The sequence below is a fragment of the Oryzias melastigma genome, linkage group LG1 (genome assembly GCF_002922805.2).
Source record: "Oryzias melastigma strain HK-1 linkage group LG1, ASM292280v2, whole genome shotgun sequence".
Classification (NCBI taxonomy): domain Eukaryota; kingdom Metazoa; phylum Chordata; class Actinopteri; order Beloniformes; family Adrianichthyidae; genus Oryzias; species Oryzias melastigma.
In genome coordinates, this window is record NC_050512.1 from 7,881,895 (window position 1) to 7,900,068 (window position 18,174).

The 18,174-nt window shown below is 41.9% G+C and overlaps 1 protein-coding gene across 1 annotated transcript; it reads left to right on the forward strand.

Moving 5' to 3' along the window:
- Window positions 1-4,332: 4,332 nt before the first annotated feature.
- Window positions 4,333-16,129, forward strand: gprc5bb (G protein-coupled receptor, class C, group 5, member Bb). Its single transcript, XM_024259873.2, has 4 exons — window positions 4,333-4,627; window positions 8,825-9,932; window positions 12,277-12,377; window positions 12,452-16,129. Exons 2-4 carry the CDS (start codon window positions 8,825-8,827, stop codon window positions 12,494-12,496), a joined length of 1,254 nt encoding a protein of 417 aa, XP_024115641.1. The 5' UTR covers window positions 4,333-4,627; the 3' UTR covers window positions 12,497-16,129.
- Window positions 16,130-18,174: the final 2,045 nt, after the last annotated feature.

The following is an 18,174-nucleotide window of genomic DNA, read 5'->3' on the forward strand; positions in this document are numbered from 1 at the left end:
TTCTCATTCATTCTTTTTTTCTGAGTTTTATGTGGAGTTGCACTACCCTGATTTGGCCAGAAGAGGGCGCCTATTCAGGAAGATCTGGAAGAGGGCCCAACCACTGCCTGGAAACCACAGGGAGGGAAATGGGATTTTCTGTTCTGCTTTGTTAATGTTCTTCATCTCATCTCCCCCTTTTTCTCAATTATAGCTAATTCTTTTCTTCAAAAGCCCCCAGGTGTGTTATGTTGACTGGTCAGTTATTTGAGCTGTATTTTGAGTTGCCAGTTCTTTTTGTTTTGTAATTCTCCTTTTTTATTAGTTTTTTTTTCATTTTTTGATACAATAATGACACTAACACAATTGACATTGACATAACACGAACAAACAGACCAGAAAGGTAAATAAAAACAAAAAAAGGAAAAAAAAAAAAAGAAGAAAAAGATCCTGGTCAAAAAAAAATTCCGTTCAGCATCATATCTTCTAAGCTATGAATGGTTGCTCTCTTCACAAAACAAGTATCTAACAAGGCACATTATTGTAAGGTGGTTTTAACAGATGTATATAACAAGAATGTATAAAACATAGCTCTCCTTCAAGTTTTCAACAGGTCCATTTATTATATCTCCAAAACATATTCATCTCGACTCTTCATTCTGCTTATTCTTTTCCATGAGCATCTCCTCCATAACAGGACCCCACGTCTTGTGAAATATTTTCATTTTATGGTTCATTTTAAATATAGGCTGCTCAAAATGTGCTATTTTTTTAATTTCTCCCCACCATTCCCTAAAAGGTTTTGTATTGTTAGTTTTCCAATGTCTAAGTATAATTTTGCACCCTGTGGAGAATGCCATCCTACACCACAGCGTTTGCTGAGTTGTTAATCTTTGTTCTCTCACTCCTATTCCTAATACACAAAGTGCAGGGTTCATTACAAATGTTGTACTTAATATTTTATTGATGAATCCTATGACGTTCTTCCATAAGTGTTGTTTCCAGTGACAGTTGTAAAACATGTGCAGGAGTGTGCCTTTGCATCTCCAACACAAATCTGTGTCACACAGTTTTAGTCTATTCAGTTGCCAGTTCTTCTGAGTTCTGTTAAGTTGATCTCTTTTTTGGGGGGCATTAAAGTAGTTATACCTTTTCAGTTTTGATTCTTTTGGTATTAAAATTGTCTATTTTTGAACACCTGTGCTCTTTGGTTCCTCATAAGGTGGGCCGGACATCTGGTCCTGATGCTTCCTGGAAGCCTCCCTGCGGAGTTATTCTTGGCATGTCCTACCAGGTGGAGACGCCAGTGAAGACACTGGACATGTTAGAGAGACTACCTCTACCTACTGATATGGGAGCACCAAATCCTAAAGCAAAAGCTTTCCAATCAGTAGTCCACAAATACTCTACCAAAGAAATGCTTGGAAGCAATGTCAGTGAAAAGTCCAACGTAGGTCCATGCAAGGGACAGGCAAAAGGGATCTAAAAACCTGATCCTGATAGAAGCACTCGATCAAACTCGGACAAACTGAGCCTGTGACCTCCTCTCAGGATAGTAAACCTTCCCACTCGACTGAGTACTGGTGGGACTTCAGAAGAGCTCACATTTCATGGACCAGACTCCCATTGATGAAATGGGTAAAACTAGGGGGTTTGGAGTATGGAGGGAGAGAGCTTTGATCCCAAACTTGAACCAGGACACTCGGAATGTAGAATGAATCCTCAGTGGTCTGGAGAGTCACAGCTTGACTGGCTTTGACCACTCTGCCTATATGAAAAGAGACCACAAAATGTGAAGTAATCTAATTCTTATTAGACAAAAGAAGACTCCAGCAATTTACTACCAAACCGTTTGGCCAGCAGCATATTGCTTCATTCAAAGCCAGGGGAACCCTGGCTGGATCATACAGCATGCCCCCTTCTCCTCCAACTCCCAAAAGAGAAACAGCTTATTGTCCCAAAGATTCAAGATTCAAAGACCTTATTGTAACTGTCAGTAACAGTTAAATTGAGGGTGGTCCACCAGCAGCAATGCACAGCACAATAAGATATAGAACAAGAATAAAAATAAGAACAAATAAATAAAGTAGAATAAAAGTACAATATAACGTATTGAACAGTAATAATTATAAGAAACTGTACATGGTTAAGGCAAAAATGAAAAGTACAAGACATAATTGCAACATCAGGAAGTACAATAATAAATACTGTTACAGTGTGGTGTGCGGTTTGTGCAAAAATTGACTATATTCCAGCTTGTTCATTGGATGTTGTTCAGCATTCGTTTGGATCAGAGGAAAAAGCTGTTTGTGAGTCTGGTGGTATGTGACCTGATTGACCTGTAGCGGCGTCCTGATGACAGCAAGTCAAACAGGTGGTGGGCAGGGTGGGTTGGGTCCTTCATGATTTTAGATGTTCTTTTTTGGCAGCGGGATCTCGATAAGATCGCAAGGGGGGGCAGGGGGCAGCCGATGATTCACTGTGCTGTGTTGATGACCCTCTGCATATCCTTTCTGTCCAGTGATGTGGAGCCTGGGTACCACACATTCAGAGAGTAGGTCAGAATACTCTCCACAGAGCAGCGGTAGAAGTTCACCAGCAGCCTCTGATCCAGATCACACCTCCTCAGGATGCGGAGGAAGTGCAGCTGCTGAGCCTTCTTCACCACGGCTCGGATGTTTGCTGACCAGGACAGGTCAGCAGAGATGGTGATGCCCAGGAACCTGATGGAGTTTACACAGTCTACCCGTTCTCCATTTATTAATAGAGGGGCGTAGTCCAAAATGATTTATTTGATCTTCTGGACACATAGAGACAGGTTGTTCTCCGAGCATCACTTGGCCAGGTTGCTGATCTCTGCCCTGTACGCCGTCTCATCACCGTTTGAGATCAGTCCCACCACGGTGGTGTCATCTGCAAATTTGAAGATGGCATTGGAGGTATGTGAGGCGGTGCAGTCCGAGGTGTACGGGAGAACAGTAGGGGGCTCAGGACGCAGCCCTGGGGGGAGCCGGTGCTGAGCTGGAGGGTGGAGGAGAGGTGGGGACCGAGTTTTACTTGTTGTGGACGGTTGGAGAGAAAGTCCTTTGTCCACTGGCAGGTGAGTGGGGGGATGTGAAGGTTCAGCAGTTTGGAGATGAGAATGTCCAGGATGATTGTGTTAAAAGCTGAGCTGAAGTCCACAAAGAGCAGCCTGACGTAGCTGTCTCTGTTCTCCAGGTGGCTCAGCGCAGTGTGTAGAGTCAGGGCTGTGGCGTCTTCTGTTGATCTGTTTGGCCCATTGGCAAACTGGAAGGGATCAAGGGTAATGAACTGTTTTAGAGGCTAATACAACACAAAAATCCTCCAAGATGTCCTAAACCTGTACAAGAATTAGTACAAGTTTAGTTGACATAAGGACCATTTGAGAACTCAAATCCCTCCACTATGTGGGGTCTTTAGAAAGGAAGCAGGTTAGCTGCTCCCCATACCAGGGGTCAGCAAACGAGTCGGTGTAAGGCAGAAATGTGTGAAGGACTTGTTCAATACCTTGTATCACCTTCAGATGCACACATGGGGTTGAGGGGCTAGGGTTCATAGTCTGGGCTTTGTGGACTGACAGGGAGGTCTTCTTCAACCTTCAACTTCTTGGTTTCTATGCCACCTGAACTTTCATCCATCCATCCATCTTCCTAACCTGGAACTCTAGCAACTCAAGGACATGGGGTTGCTGGAGCCTGACTGGCTGTGGGCGGGGTACACCCTGCCAACTATCACAGGGCAATACTCACATACTCATACACTCACTTTCACGTCTCGGGATAATTAAGAATCGTCAATGAACCTATGAAGCATGTTTTTGGGACTGTGGGAGGAAGTCGGAGTTCCCAGAGAACAGCCACTCATCCACGGGGAGAACATGCAAACGAAGGGTCTCAGCTGGGATTTGAGGAGGAGTCTTCTTGTTTGAGTGGTAACTACTGTGCCACCATGCAGTCTCCATCTGAACCTATGATCCTTCTTCCCTCTTTCATAATGTTTTTTAGATTTCAAACCTGATAGTCTCCTCTGGAGAAGAAATCCTCATCAGTGGAACCTACTCCTCAAAATTACGCTCCAGTACAAATTCTATCTACAAATCATCCCCAATCTTAATCCACATCAGAACTATTTTATCTTTCTTACATTGGGAGAATTGACAGGAGTTTGGGTAATAACAAAATGTGCAAACAGGTGACTTAATCTAGCATCTGAGCTCATTCCTGAATACAGGTGCTGCTGAAAATCATGCAAGCAGCGTGGGAGAGCAGAAGTAAGCTGGACTGAATCAACACCTCCGCAGATTCAGTGTGAAGCGGGGAGAGGGAAGAGCAGACAGAAGGAACAGAAAGAGAAGGAGAGGGGGAGTGGGAGGGAAGAGTTAAAGGGACTAGAGATATATTTAATGGTGTGGGTGTGTGAAGCAGCCAGGCATGCATCATAACTGTGCCTTCTTCTTCTCGGAGCAGCTGGACAGCCAGAGCATCAGCAGAATTTAGCTGCTTGCCGTTTTCACGATGGAAGCTGCTTGGTTTCTGCAGCCTGGACGACTTTGTTAACGGGAAAAAGCAAAGATTCGAGTGAACCTTCATGAGCCTCCTGTCTGTCAACAACCCAGATTTCATCCGAGGTGAGTTTGGCACGACTGGATGAAACTGAGCTTCTGTGGATTCTGTCTGCCTTTGTTCTCTTTGTACTTCAAGCGTGACATCATCTTAAATTATCTTGAGTTTGGGGGAAGTTCAAACTTTTTTTTGCTTCTCATTAGAAATGAAATCTTAAGTACATTTCTAACAGCGTAGGAATGTGTTAGTGCATGTGGGGAAACTCAGAGATCAGTCATCTGCTCTTAACTAGGACTTAACATATTATTAAAGAACACCGGTGAGCTTCTGTGCACTGACACAGTAAAGTGAACCGTGCCCAGGCCAGCTTGCAGAGGTGGTTTAGACCTGCTGTGATGGGTAAACTCTGAGGTGTTATGTAACTTACACCCCCCACCCACCCAACAAAAATGACAAACAACACTGTGATCTAAAGCTAGAACATATGGGCAAATATAAATGAGAGCTTTGGCTGAAAAACTGCTTGGGGGGGAGAAAGGCAGGTTCAGACCCAGATTCTTACGGAGTTTGGACAAAGAGAATTTAGACCAGGAGAACAAGGACGCCACAGATTATCAAAGACAGTTGTGAGATTTTTGATGAAAGCAAGATAAATAAAAGTACTTAGACCTTTGTCTTGAGAAATGATCCAGTGGTGTATCCCGTTCTTCTTCAGGTTTACTCTTATTGTGGACTTAAACAAACAAACCTGGCCTGTGGAGTCTGATGACTTTCTCTCTGGGTTTTTGTATTAAGATATGAGCTAACATTTGTGCTAACTAGGGCTGGGTTGAAAAAAATTGGTTAATCGATTTGAATCGATTTAAGCTTAAGAAATCAATAATCGATTCACAAAAGATATAAATCAATTTAGCACATAAAGCTAAAGTCCGCTAGCTCGATGCTAACGTTCAATAGAGTTTCCCTTAGGACAGCTAATGCTAACGCTCGGTTGACCAAATAAATACATTCCTGACTAAATGAACATCTTTATTTACTTACAGGCATTAATTCACCAAAATCTTTTAAGGAAATCCTTTTTATAGTAACTATTTGTGGTCTAAAACTTCGTTTTTTTCCCTCATTCTGTTGTCTTCTTCTTGGATAAGGTGCACTTATATAACGCGATAGCAACCTAGTGGCCAAACTGAAACGCCCTCCTGGTAAAGCAACACTGTGTTTACAATGTTACACTAACAATTTATGCTATTAACGATCTCATTATTTTACAAATAAATTTTACAATATGTGAACTGTATCACATTAATATAAATATATTCTAAATAAAAAGAAAATTCTAAACAAATGTCTATACATTTGTGAAATTAAAACTGAATTGAATGGAAGAATCGAAAGAATCGGAAAAAATCGGAATCGAAACGATCCAGGCTCTTGTGAATCGAATCAAATTGTTTCTGGAAATGATAACCGATACCCAGCGCTAGTGCTAACCCCTATGCCTGTAGTCACAGGGCTCCATTTGATCAGAATTAACTATTGTGGCAATATTACTTAAAATGTGATGTCCATACATTACAGGTTAATAAGCATTTTTGTGTGAAATCCAGTTTTGACACAACAATCTGTGGTAAATGTGTTCCCTTATTCACATATTCTGTCTCTGCTGAGTTCCCTCCTCCAGAGACACAGAAATGCTTCTTAGAACCTGTTTAATGAGCTGAAAAGCAAAAACCAGCAACATGTGATTGACAGGAAGTTTCTTAGCTACAGATTTTTAGTTTTAGCACAGACTTGTTTTTATATGTTGTTTGAAAGCCTTACTTTCTGTTGAGCATTTCTGATCAGCAATGAGCGCAAGTAGACGTTTTCTCTGCTCTGAATGTGTTTGTCTGTGATTTGCGGCGCTGAACTTGACTCCTCAAGAGCCCGGTGTAAAATGGAGCGGCCCACGCTGTCTCCCGTATCCATGGAAACTCCTGCCCGATGCTAAATGCAGTTCTGTTCTGTGCTGCAAGCCTGTGTTCATTAAAGTGTGTCTGCATGTTTATGTTGTACATACATGTGCGTCTTTATGTGTTTGGATTTTTTCCTGTGTTGATGGTGTGTTTATGCACTTTTCTTCTGTAATTTAAATCCCAAAGCTCTTTTCAGCTCCACTCCTTCACACCAGGAGAAATATATTGCTCGCCTTAACACATTTGCAGGCAAAGCGAAACCAGACCTGCGACCTTCCAGCCAGAGGTCAATACAGCGTGTTCTAAGTGAGGTTTTTAGGATTTTTCTAACGCCAAGGAAAGTCAGTATCATTTTCAAGTCACCTACCTTTAGAGTTTATATTACATGCTATTGAACAAACCTCTTAAGGATAACAGTATTTTTTAATACAATCAAAACCTTAAAAGTCACTGTTCCACATTATTATGAACAACAGAGTTCCACAACATTAATAGATTTTAAAGAACTGAAATGGTCATTTGTTGAATTTGCTGCATGAGGAGATCATATTTACTGAAATCTAAAACTATTCCAATCAAAAACATCTTCATAGGTAAAGTTACGTTTTAACAGAGGACTGTTACTTTGTAGCAGCTTCACAATTCATGCAACCATTGAACTTTTTGGTTCTGCTTGAATTTCTTTGCAGGATGTCAGAATATCCTCCCAGAGTTGCTGTTTGGTTGTGAACTGCCTCCCCCCTCAGAGATATTTGGCTTGAGGATGCTCCAAAGGTTCTCAATAGGGTTGAGGTCAGGGGAGGATGGGGCTCACACCATCAGTTTATCTCATTTTATGCCAATAGCAGCCCATGATGCAGAAGTATTCCTGCAGCGTGACATGGAGAATTGTCATGATGAAACTCCACATACTTTTTAGAGGTAATTTTCACACCTTCAGGGACCCTAAAGCGGCTAACTGTGGAGCTAAATTGGGGCAAATATGATGTGAAAACCAAATATAACAAATTGAAAAAAGCATTGGTGTTTGGCCAAAAACAATTAAAATGTCCAAAACCTTTAGCTATTTTAAAATAAACCCTCATCAATTTTGATAAGTCCTTCACGTTAGCCCCGCCCCAACACGCCACAATGGGGCTAAAAGTTTTGAACCTGAAATTTTCAGATTCGAATTCTGGGATTTTAAAAAATAGAGTTGAAAGTGAAAAAAAGATTTGAAAGTGAAAAAAAATTTTGAAACTGAAATTCAGAGTTTTGAAACCTGAAAAACAGAACATTTGAAGCTGAAAGTAATTAAGTTTATTTTAGAACAGCGTTTTGGACATCCAATTTCATCAATTTTGATTTGTCTTATTCGGGTTACCTATAATATTGGCCCCAATTTAGCTCCATAGTAAACCAGCTCTCTCCCCATGATTCTGGCCCAAACCATGACTCCACCACCTCCTTACTGATGCCACAGTCTTGTTGGGACATGGTGGCCATCCACCAACTATCCACTACTCCAGGGGTAGGGAACCCTGGTCCTCGAGAGCCACCTTCCTGCATGTTTTCCAATATACCTTGCTCTGGCATGTTCTTATTGGCTGGACACACCTGAACCAGTCCCTACTCATGACTGATTACCTGGTTCAGGTGTGTCCAGCCAATAAGAAAATGCCAGAGCAGAGTATAATGGAAAAGGTGCAGGAAGCCGGCTCTCGAGGACCAGGGTTCCCTACCCCTGCACTACTCCATCCATCAGGAGCATCCAGGGTCGTTCATCAGTGAACCAGACTGTTTGAGTGTCTGTGCAACTGCGGCCGTATCTGCTTGTGTTTTTAGGGACGGTTGAATAGAAAGTTTACGTAGAACTGCAGCCTCTGGAGGATCAAACACCTTCATGTTGATGGGACTCCAGAGACACCAGTAGATTCAAATATGTGTTTGCTGCTTTTTTTGTGATGGTATTTTCTGCTCTCTAAATCTGATGTATTTGTCTGACAGGAAGCGTCCTCATTCTGCCTGTATCTGCTTGAACCCGCGTGTGTCTGAATCAGCCACTAATCTCCTAATAGTGCAATGATCACACTTATGTTTTTGTGTAATATCTGAGGTGTTCTTTAGCAGTTTTTCATTGATCACAGGTGTCTGAGATTGATTTCAGTAATCCAAAGATCACAATATCATCCATGAGTTTAATTGATCTTTGGACACTTAAAAACAATTGACATAATAATTTGGGACGCGCCGCGGCTCTCCCTCTGTGTGTCTGGACATTACCTGACTGTTACCTTTGCTTTTCATCTCTTTGTCCCACCCCTTCAGATGGCCCTCACTCCTGTCATCATCTGCCTCTTGTCGATGGCAGGCCTGGCCTCCCCCCATCCCACTGCTCCTCCTTCTCCCCGGGGGTGTGGCCCAGATGTGGACCCCCCCTACAGAGTGCTGTGTGACCTGGAGGCGGTGTGGGGTATCGTTCTGGAGGTGGTGGCGTGCGCTGGTGGCCTCACCTCTCTGGTCCTGGCGGTTCTTCTGATCGTCAAGCTGCGGGGGGTGTCTGACCCTTCGCGGCGCTCTGGCGTTGGCCCCCTCCTCCTGCTGCTGGGCACCCTCCTGGGGCTGTTTACCATCTCGTTGGCATTTCTGGTGGGGAAGACGCAGGTGCTGTGTGTGGTGCGCAGGGCCTTCTGGGGCCCCCTGTTCGCTTTGTGCTTCTCCAGCCTGCTAGTGCAGGGGGTGCGGCTCAGGAGGCTGGTGGGGGGGCAATCAAGCCCTTCAGGGAGTGCCCTGGCAGCACTGGGTCTGGCTCTGGCTTTGGTTCAGGGGATCATCTCTGCTGAGTGGGTTCTGCTGACTGTGGTTCGGGAGGGACACCCCGCTTGTGAGTACCCACCCTTGGACTTCGCCCTGACCTGCAGCTACACTTTGGGTCTGCTCCTCATCTCTATGGGCCTGTCTCTGACTGTGATTCTGTGTGGGGGGGAGCTGGCAGCAGACGGAGGGGATGACAGCGAGGAGGACAGAGAGGGTGAGAACGATAGAGGAAGCTGGAAGTGTAACGCCATCTGGGTCTTCCTGTCCAGTCTGGCATCAGCGCTGCTGTGGGTGGGCTGGCTGGGATTTTACCTTTACGGCAGCCAGGTGTTGAGGGGAAGGGGGAGTAGAGAGAGGGGAGGAGGAGGCAGGGATGCCAAGGTGTTGGATGAGCCGGCTCTGGCTGTGGCCCTGGTGATCCAGGGCTGGATCCTCTTGCTGTTCCACGCCATTCCAGAGTCCCACCTGTGTCTCCAGCAACCTTCACCACCCGGCTCGGAGGACCTCTTTGACAGCAGCCAGAGGTCTCCAGCCAGACAATATGGAGAGGAGCTCTCTGGACATTCCCACCCCTCCTTCCAGGAAAACCAGGCCTTCTCCATGGAGGAGCACAGCTCAAGTAGGTGAAACTGCAGCATTCGTCTGAAAACGTATCAGAACCTTTTATTTTCCATCACATCAGCTGAGGCTGAACATGCTGGCATTTGAGCGACACACTGAGTGAGAAGAGCACACTGTTGCTAGGCAACTCCCAGCATAAAGGGATGCTGAGTTGTCCTGTAAAAGTGGAGATGGTTAAAAGCCGGAGGAGCTCCTCGGATCAGTTTTAAGACCAAAGGTTTAGTTAGATCTGTCAATCTATTGACAGAAACATTTTTTCATTTAACTAAAGAAAAAAAAAATCTGATTTTGGTATCGTGAACCCCTGTCTTTGATTAAACTTTTAACATCTGACCCATGTTCAAAGACCTTCATCTCTTTTATAATCCAGAGTGGATCTTCTGTAATTTCTTACGTGAAACTCCAACTCCTTTTCAAGGAAGAAAAACTGTTTTTTCAGACATATGAAACAACTTGAATGAGTGACAAACATTGTAGGAAACCAGACGTTAAGTCCAGTTGCCATGACTCAATTTAAAGACATTACCTGGAGGAATGAGAACTTTGTTGACAGTTGGATCAGGGTTCTTTCTCCTCTCTTAAGTTCTCTTCATAAAGAAGTTAAAGTCCCATTGTCATGCATCTTGATGTGTGGAATTTGGTCTTCACATTTGACCCCTGTGGGAGCGGTAAGCTGCAGACACAGCCACGCTCGGGTACCAAATCGCTGTTAATCAAACTGTCTTGGACAGACTCTGTTTGAATGAATGATCTTCTTTCCATCAACAGCTTTTGATTAAAAACTTCATAATCATAATTGAAACACTACTGGGAATGTTTTTTTTTATTTAATAAAATGTCATTGGGGACTTGAATGATTCCTGTGTAGCAGTGGTGTGTGGTTTGTGTCTGTGAGGCGCTGACTGTCAGAGACAGATTTACAAACATATGAACCCAATATTTTTTACCAAGGACTGATGTTGTTTCATATTTCACATCAGCATTTTTTCAAAACGCGTAGCAGCCAGGTACGTTAGACCAAAGAAGATTGTAAGATGTAGAACAGTTCAGCATGACTTCAAAAAAAACATCAAGGTACAGAGAGACTAGAACAAGTCACACAGTTTCTCAGCGGGTCCGTAAACTACAGAGAGACATAATCCCAACCTCGTCTTCCTCAGGATCTCTTTTTGGTGGTTCATTCGTTGAACACTCCTCAGAAAGTTCCCAGGAAGCATCTAAAGCCTTATTTCCACTAAGCGGTCCAGTACGGTCTGGTCCGGTATTTTGAGCGTTTCTATTGTAAAATGGACCCATTAAACAGTATAGAACCATACCTCTTGGGGCCCCCATCGGTTGTAAGACCAAAAAAAAGTGGAACGGAACAGTTGGGACCAACCCATGATGGGCAGAAATTGATGACGACATTAGAAAGCATCTTGACCATGGTTGAGGGCAGGGACATAGATTGACCAGATTCACCACAATGAACTGATTCAATAAGTGCATTACTGCAACTCCTTTAATCTCTGTTTCTTGTCTCCTGACTTATATGAGCGACTTATTAGTTTGTTTGTCTTTTTTATAGACATAAATAGGCTAATATATTTATGATTTTCCCAGTAAACACCGATTGTCTTTTAGTGGTTGTTTCCTCTAACAACCACTAGAGGGCACTGCATCTGAGTAGGAGTATTTGCTATTGACACTGACAGTGGTATAAGAAGTGTCGTCCAAAACAAACATGGAAGAGAATTTGATTGTTTTCCTCTTACATTTTGAAATTTTACAGATTTATACAGATAAAAAGATTTTATTTTTTTATTTTAGCATATTTGTTCTGAATCGTCAGACTTTCTCCCAAAACTGCGATTTATATACAGTTTTCTTCTTGATTAGACATTTTTTGCGACTTATACACCGAAAAATACGGTAGTTTGATTTGGCTTGATTTTTTTTCCAGCAGGGTTAGAATTGTAAATTTATTTTTTAGTTTTAAATCTATGACATTCAATTTAAAAATATGTCCTTCGATGGAGAAAACTTTCTCCTTGAAACATTTTTAGCTAATCTGATGATTTTCTCAGCAGTTTTGATAGTCATTGAAGCATTTGCAGTTCTGCTTACTGTCGTTCTGTTTTAATCCTTACTTTCTTCAATAATTATTTCCTCTCCTTTTAGAGATTTCTGTTTGAAATCATGTTTTTTTTATTAATTATAGTATTGTTTTTTTGCCAGTTTATCTTCTTCAGCATAATTTATCACATTTTTGTTTGACTTCTAAAATAACTTAACAAGTTATAGAATCTATGAACAGACGTTGACAGAAATGTCTAAATGCTTGATGCTTGGATTGAACCTAGGCGTCCGAAGTGCAACTTACCACGGCAGCCGCCCCGGCATCGCCTTCAGAGGCCACGTCTACCAGCCCACTGAGATGGCTTTGGTCATGAACGGTGGAACCGTAAGTTGGACATAAACGTCTCTGGTTTTACTAAAGTCCCACAAAATTTGCCAACGCTCACCTGTCCTCTGCAGATGCCCACAGCCCCCATCACCTACACCGGGCGACGCTTGTGGTAGCCAAAGACAGAGGAGGCCGGGAGATGGGCGGAAACGCCCGGATGGCTGTGAAGAAGAAAGTGCTTTACTGTGTTCGTCATGTGAATTCCTCTCTTTGGACCAAACGTACGTTCTGCTGCGTCTCTCCCCAGAGGAGAAACCTGATGCAGTAAGAGAGACGCTCAGATCAACAAGCAATGACACCATGGAACAAAAACTTTATGTAAACCAAAAAGCTGATCACACACTGCTTAGAAAAGCTTTTCTGACAAGTGCTTATGATGTCTAAAAAAAGAAATCGCTGTTGATTTAGCCAGACAAGGTTGAAGATCTAAAAAGGATGTTCACGAAACCAAGAATCAGATGAGAAGAAGCAAAAGCCATAATAATAGACAGTGCACAGTGATGTCACACAAAATGGTGACGGGGCCGTGAAGGTGATACGTAACATCCAGTTAATGGATTTAGACCGGGAAAACCAAGAACTGAACACTGTTTAACACAATCTATGTAAATAATTAAAGGTAACCTGAAAAATGAACAATATTTATTTTATGAATGTCCTGCTGAACTGGATTTTCATTTCCTGTCACAAATCTAAATACAAATGCGAATAATCCTTCAATATTTGAGGTTTTATTGAAAATATCGACCTTTCCTTTGAGCTGATATTACAGTTTCTATTTTGCTTGATGTTATTCGCATGTGTTTTGAATGCGTTCGAGCTCAAAAACTGATGAAAATTCATGTTGGTCACAAGTAATAGGCGCAGCCAAGATGAATTTGTTGGCCGCAAGTCTTTCAACAGCGCCCACGGCTAAATCTAGCTGTTGTAATAAGAGGTATTTATTGTTTTTCAGGGTATTTTAAGGGGTAATAGTAAAATCAGGAATGTTTTTGATAGGAATATTTTTTTTACGGTCACTAATTATTTTTATCCTTGTTTGTCTTTATTATCCTACAGGGATCAGACATGGCTATGAGCAAAAGCGTCAGAAAATGATGCAGCTGTTTTTAGTTTTTCTTCATTGTAAGCCATGTTGAAATTGTCTGACTTTATCTCTGATCTTAGCGATTTTGTGAACATGGAAATGTAATCAACTTTAACTGGACTGAAAAGATCTTCTGCAGATCTACGTCTCGTCCTCATCGTGGAAAGCTAGCGTTAGCATTAGCATCAATAAGAAGAAGAAAATCTGAATTACCTTCATAATGAAACAAGCAACAATCAATGAAGTACCTGTAACCTTCGTCTAACTTTGACCGTGTTGTTAGAGAAAAATTGTCCTTGACTCGTTTAATATCATCCATGATTTTGGGGAAGCAGCTGTTCTGCTTTCTGCAGGAGGAATAATGACATTTGATCTAACAGGGGAAACAAATACAACCAGGTAGAACATTTATAAAATAAAAATTTTACAAATTTCTGTTACAATTAGAAAACCTTCACCTTCATGAATGAAAGGTTACTTTTCATTATTTACATGAAATTGCTTTGAAGAGCGTTCAGCTGTCAGCTTTGCCGTTCTAAACCATAGACATAATATAGAACCGGAACTTACTTTGTAAAATCTGCGTTTTGTGTGACGTCACGTGAAAAGAGTCTATAATAAACTTCAGCGAAACATCTCACCAAAGCTCCAGATGACTCCATTTATGAAAACATCCTCCTGCAGTTTATAGGATAGAAGCTGCAGTAAAATCTCTTCTATCGGACATGTAGCCCAACACAATCAGTTTCGGGTTTGGTAAAAGTTAAAGTTGCTGTTGTCTGCTTGAGTAAATAAAAATAAAATGACAGACCAAAGGGAGGAGATGCTGTCCGCTCCATGTGGTTGGAGGAGAACCACACAGCCATAACCTAGAATTTCTCTTCTTCTGATTTATTTTGGCCCTGTCAGAGCTTGTTTTAGACAATAGCGCCACCAAATGAACAGTTGTTGGAAGTGCAGGAAGTTTAGGGTCTCTGCTGAGAGTGTCGTCTATGGAAGCAAAGCAAACCTGATGGGGGGGTTCTCAGCTTTCCCCTTCAGTCTCAAAGAGACCTTTTTTGGTAAAGAGCGTTTGCGGGGACGTCTGTCATGTTGCTGATGCGACATGCTCATCTGCAGAATGAGCAACAACTTCAGTTTCAGAAACTCCCTGAAGCGTGTAAATGCACTTACACATTTTAAAAGAGTTTTATAGAAAAGTCAACCTGTAAGACTCCGCCCACTTTTGGAGAGGATGCTTCTTCTTCTTCTTCTTCTTCCGTTTCCATAGCATTCAAATATGTAAAAAACATTGAAATTGTTTGCAAAGAATATATTTCCGCATTCATTTTTATATGTGATCAGTCTACAAATTTCAATAATAAGAAATCCTTGTTTGACTAAAGGGGCTTAACCCTTTAACACCAGAGCTCCGGTGTTTATATCTTTTGATTTACTGTAATTTTTTAATTGTTAACACGATCAACCTCATTCCGAATCTGCTGGAATGACATTAATCGTGTTGAAAAGTTACAGTGTGTTTAAGTATCACCAGTGGTACCTCAGCTGTTAAAGGGTTAAGGACAGTTAATATTTATAAATTTTTTTCTGCGTAATCAGAAATATTTATTGTGAGGATGAGGAGCAGCATCAACCAGTGTTTTGACACGAGTGAATGTTCAATAATTATATGTTTCATAAAACTGCACTTTCCTCAAATCTGCCTCTAGTATATTGATGTAAATTAGCAGCAGACGCCCACGCAGCTGGCTCGTTGGCTGCTTTTCAGGGTTCCCATGGCGACTGCAGACAGCAGGACACTTCCTGTCTCTGGTGCATTCAGGAGCGGGAAATAAAGCCATGTATCTGCCACCGAACACCACCTTAAAAAAACATTTAGAAGATGTTTAGACATTTAGAAGACACATATTTTTGTTCAGAGGTACAAGCAAAACATTCCTACTTTAATTTATTTCTACATTTCTCCAGACACTATGTATTTTTAATCTATCTCCTTTGACATTTTTAATTTGTAAAAAAATAAAATAAAAGTTGAAGTAAAATAAATGAGAAAAATTTGTGAAAAAAACAATAAATATCAAACAAATGGAGAGACATGGATAAATTAATTGATACATTTTTCTGGTGTGTATTTCTGAACAAAAACTATGCAATGTCTTTTGTTTTTGATGGTTAAAAAAACACTTTTCACAGTGGATATAAAGAAGTAAAACCAGGTGAAGTATTCAAAAAAGTTTGCCCTTTGCTCATGAGGCCTCAGTCGACCAGAACCACAGAACTCTGAAGTTCATTGGAGAGCTGCGAGTCACGGCTGAAGGTGTAACCCTTGTGCTATCCCAGGCATGTTTACATTAAAAGTGGGGTCATCTTGACCCCATAGGAGAGCACGAGGGTTAAGGCGCTTCATCCAGTTCAGGCCTGGTCCTTCCAGAAACCCAGGTGAGCTTCATTGCACTTTATGATGACTAAACTCCCCTAAATGGAAACAAACTCCAGCAGAACCAGACAAAGTGTGTGTGGGGAGGGGTCAGTGACTTTCATTGACTGTATATAGAGAACTGGACTGAGTAATTCCTTCCCTCTCAAGTTCCAAACAGGAAGTACCTGCTGGCTCCAAAGAGCTAAAATCCCATAGACTTCTATAGAAACATTATCAGTCGTTCCATTGGTCAGAATAACCATTCTTGCTCTGATACCTCTTTTTAACATGATCTTGATAATTCTATTTTTTTTTCTTCATTTCCTTTTTTTCATTGCAAGTTATAAACTGGCCAATCAGATGCCTCAGTGAAAGCATGAGGTGCCTGCTGGCCTCCACCTCAAACGTTTGACTGTCAGATTCTCCTTTTAGTGGAAGGGGTGTGGACTTCTAACAAGCTTACTCTTGATTGGGGACAGTGGTTGCCATAGAAACATTGATTTAGACCAAGTGGGACCAATCACTGCTTACTAACCTCATCTGGCTCCAACTGGAGGCGTTGTATTGCAGAAAATGGCGATTGAATTGTCTTAATTTTGCTGGACACAGAAGAAAAGCATTTTCCACGGGTTACGTCCACTGACTGTATAAAAGAGAACTGGATAGAGGAGCATGCTATGAAAAACGTCTTATTCTGGTTTTAACCAAATGAAGTTATTGAGACAACTGTGTTGTCATATTGGGCTATATAAATAAAACTGAAGTGAAGTCAATTCAGTCGCCATTTTTCCACAATATGGGCGTAGACATGTTGAAACCAGGAAAACGTTCGTAAGCAGTGATTGGTCGGAGTCATCATTTCTATAGCAACCACTCTGGCTAATCAGGAATGAGCTTGTTAGAAAGCCACACCCCTTCCACTGAAAGCGTGCTCTGGAGAACCTGTCAATCAAGCGTTTTGAACATTTGAGGTGGGGCCAGCAGCACCACATGCTGAGGCATCTGATTGGCCAGTTTATAACTTGTGATACAGAAAAAAAACGTGAAAAAAAGAAAAAGTATAAGCAAGATTTTGCTAAAAAGAGGTACAGGAGGAAGAATGGTCATCCTGACAAATAGAATGACATTTCTCTGTGTAAGTTAATGGGATTTTGGCTTTTTGAGACATCAGGTACTTCCTGTTTGGAACATGAGGGGGGAGGGGTCACTCAGTCCAGTTCTCATAAACAGTCAGTGATGTCACACTCGCTCCGTCCAGTTCTCTACAACCTGTGGTGACTTCATGTTCTGTAAACCCTCAGTCTCACTTCTGCTTCCCCGTGACTTCATCTATGTTTGGCGCCCCCTTGAGGAGCTGTGAGGCAGTGATGCTGTTTATTCTGGTTTCCTCACCAGGAAAACTTTCAGCAGATTTCAGCCTGTGACCTTCAGGCACTGCAGCTTAAAATGACTCTCTTCAGACTGTGCACATTGGCACATTGGCTTGTTTGGCTGAGATAAAAGATAATTATGAGTTTATGAAGCAATATGACAACCACTGCCATGGACCCTAACAGAACGATCTGCTGAGTTGTGTTTTTTTTTTTTTTTAAACTGGGTTGGCAGGTTGTGTTTACAGTCAGTCTTTATAAGAAGATAAAGACATATGAGACGTGAAGTGCAGGTCTGAGCTGTTCTGAGATGACTTTCAGTTCAGTGGGACGTTTCTGTGATGTTCTTCTTCTTCTGCAGCTGTTTCACTTTTACAGCTTTCAAATGCATCATTCTTAAACCTGCCTGTGACCTGTGACCTCAGCGTCAGTGTGGATGAACTACCAGGGATGGAAAACTCCTATTTCCTCCCCTCTCAAGCATTACTTTATATTTGAAGTGCTTCAAATGTTAATAAAGTTTTGTGAGTTGGAGCTGAAGTGTTGTTTTGTCGGTTCTGTGGATGGTGGTGGCTCATGTCCAGACGCTTCTCCTGACTGCAGACTGATGATTTGGTGCAATAAAAAGCTGATCAGAAGAACCAGATGCCCAGAAGTGATCTGCGGAATAAGAGAAATGCAGAGTGAGTCACAGAGGAGGATCCAACCATCATTTGCTTTACAGAAAGTGCCTCGTGATTCATGGAACTAAGCTTCCTGAATATTGATGAAAAAGCTGTAAGTTAGGGAGTTTTTGGAGCCTCCTGTTTTGGACCAAAATAGTTTCTCATCAGAAGGACTCGACTCCTGAACCTCACAAATTTGCTGTCAAACAGAGTTTTTTCTTAGCCAAAGTCAAACCAACTTTCTGTAGGCAAA

What these genes read in the sequence shown, in the direction of transcription:
- gprc5bb (XM_024259873.2), top strand. Translation starts at nt 8,825, where the DNA reads ATGGCCCTCACTCCTGTCATCATCTGCCTCTTGTCGATGGCAGGCCTG. An exon ending in CATGGAGGAGCACAGCTCAA is followed by an intron (nt 9,933 to 12,276) that starts GTAGGTGAAACT and finishes GATTGAACCTAG; the next exon opens with GCGTCCGAAGTGCAACTTAC. An exon ending in TGGTCATGAACGGTGGAACC is followed by an intron (nt 12,378 to 12,451) that starts GTAAGTTGGACA and finishes TGTCCTCTGCAG; the next exon opens with ATGCCCACAGCCCCCATCAC.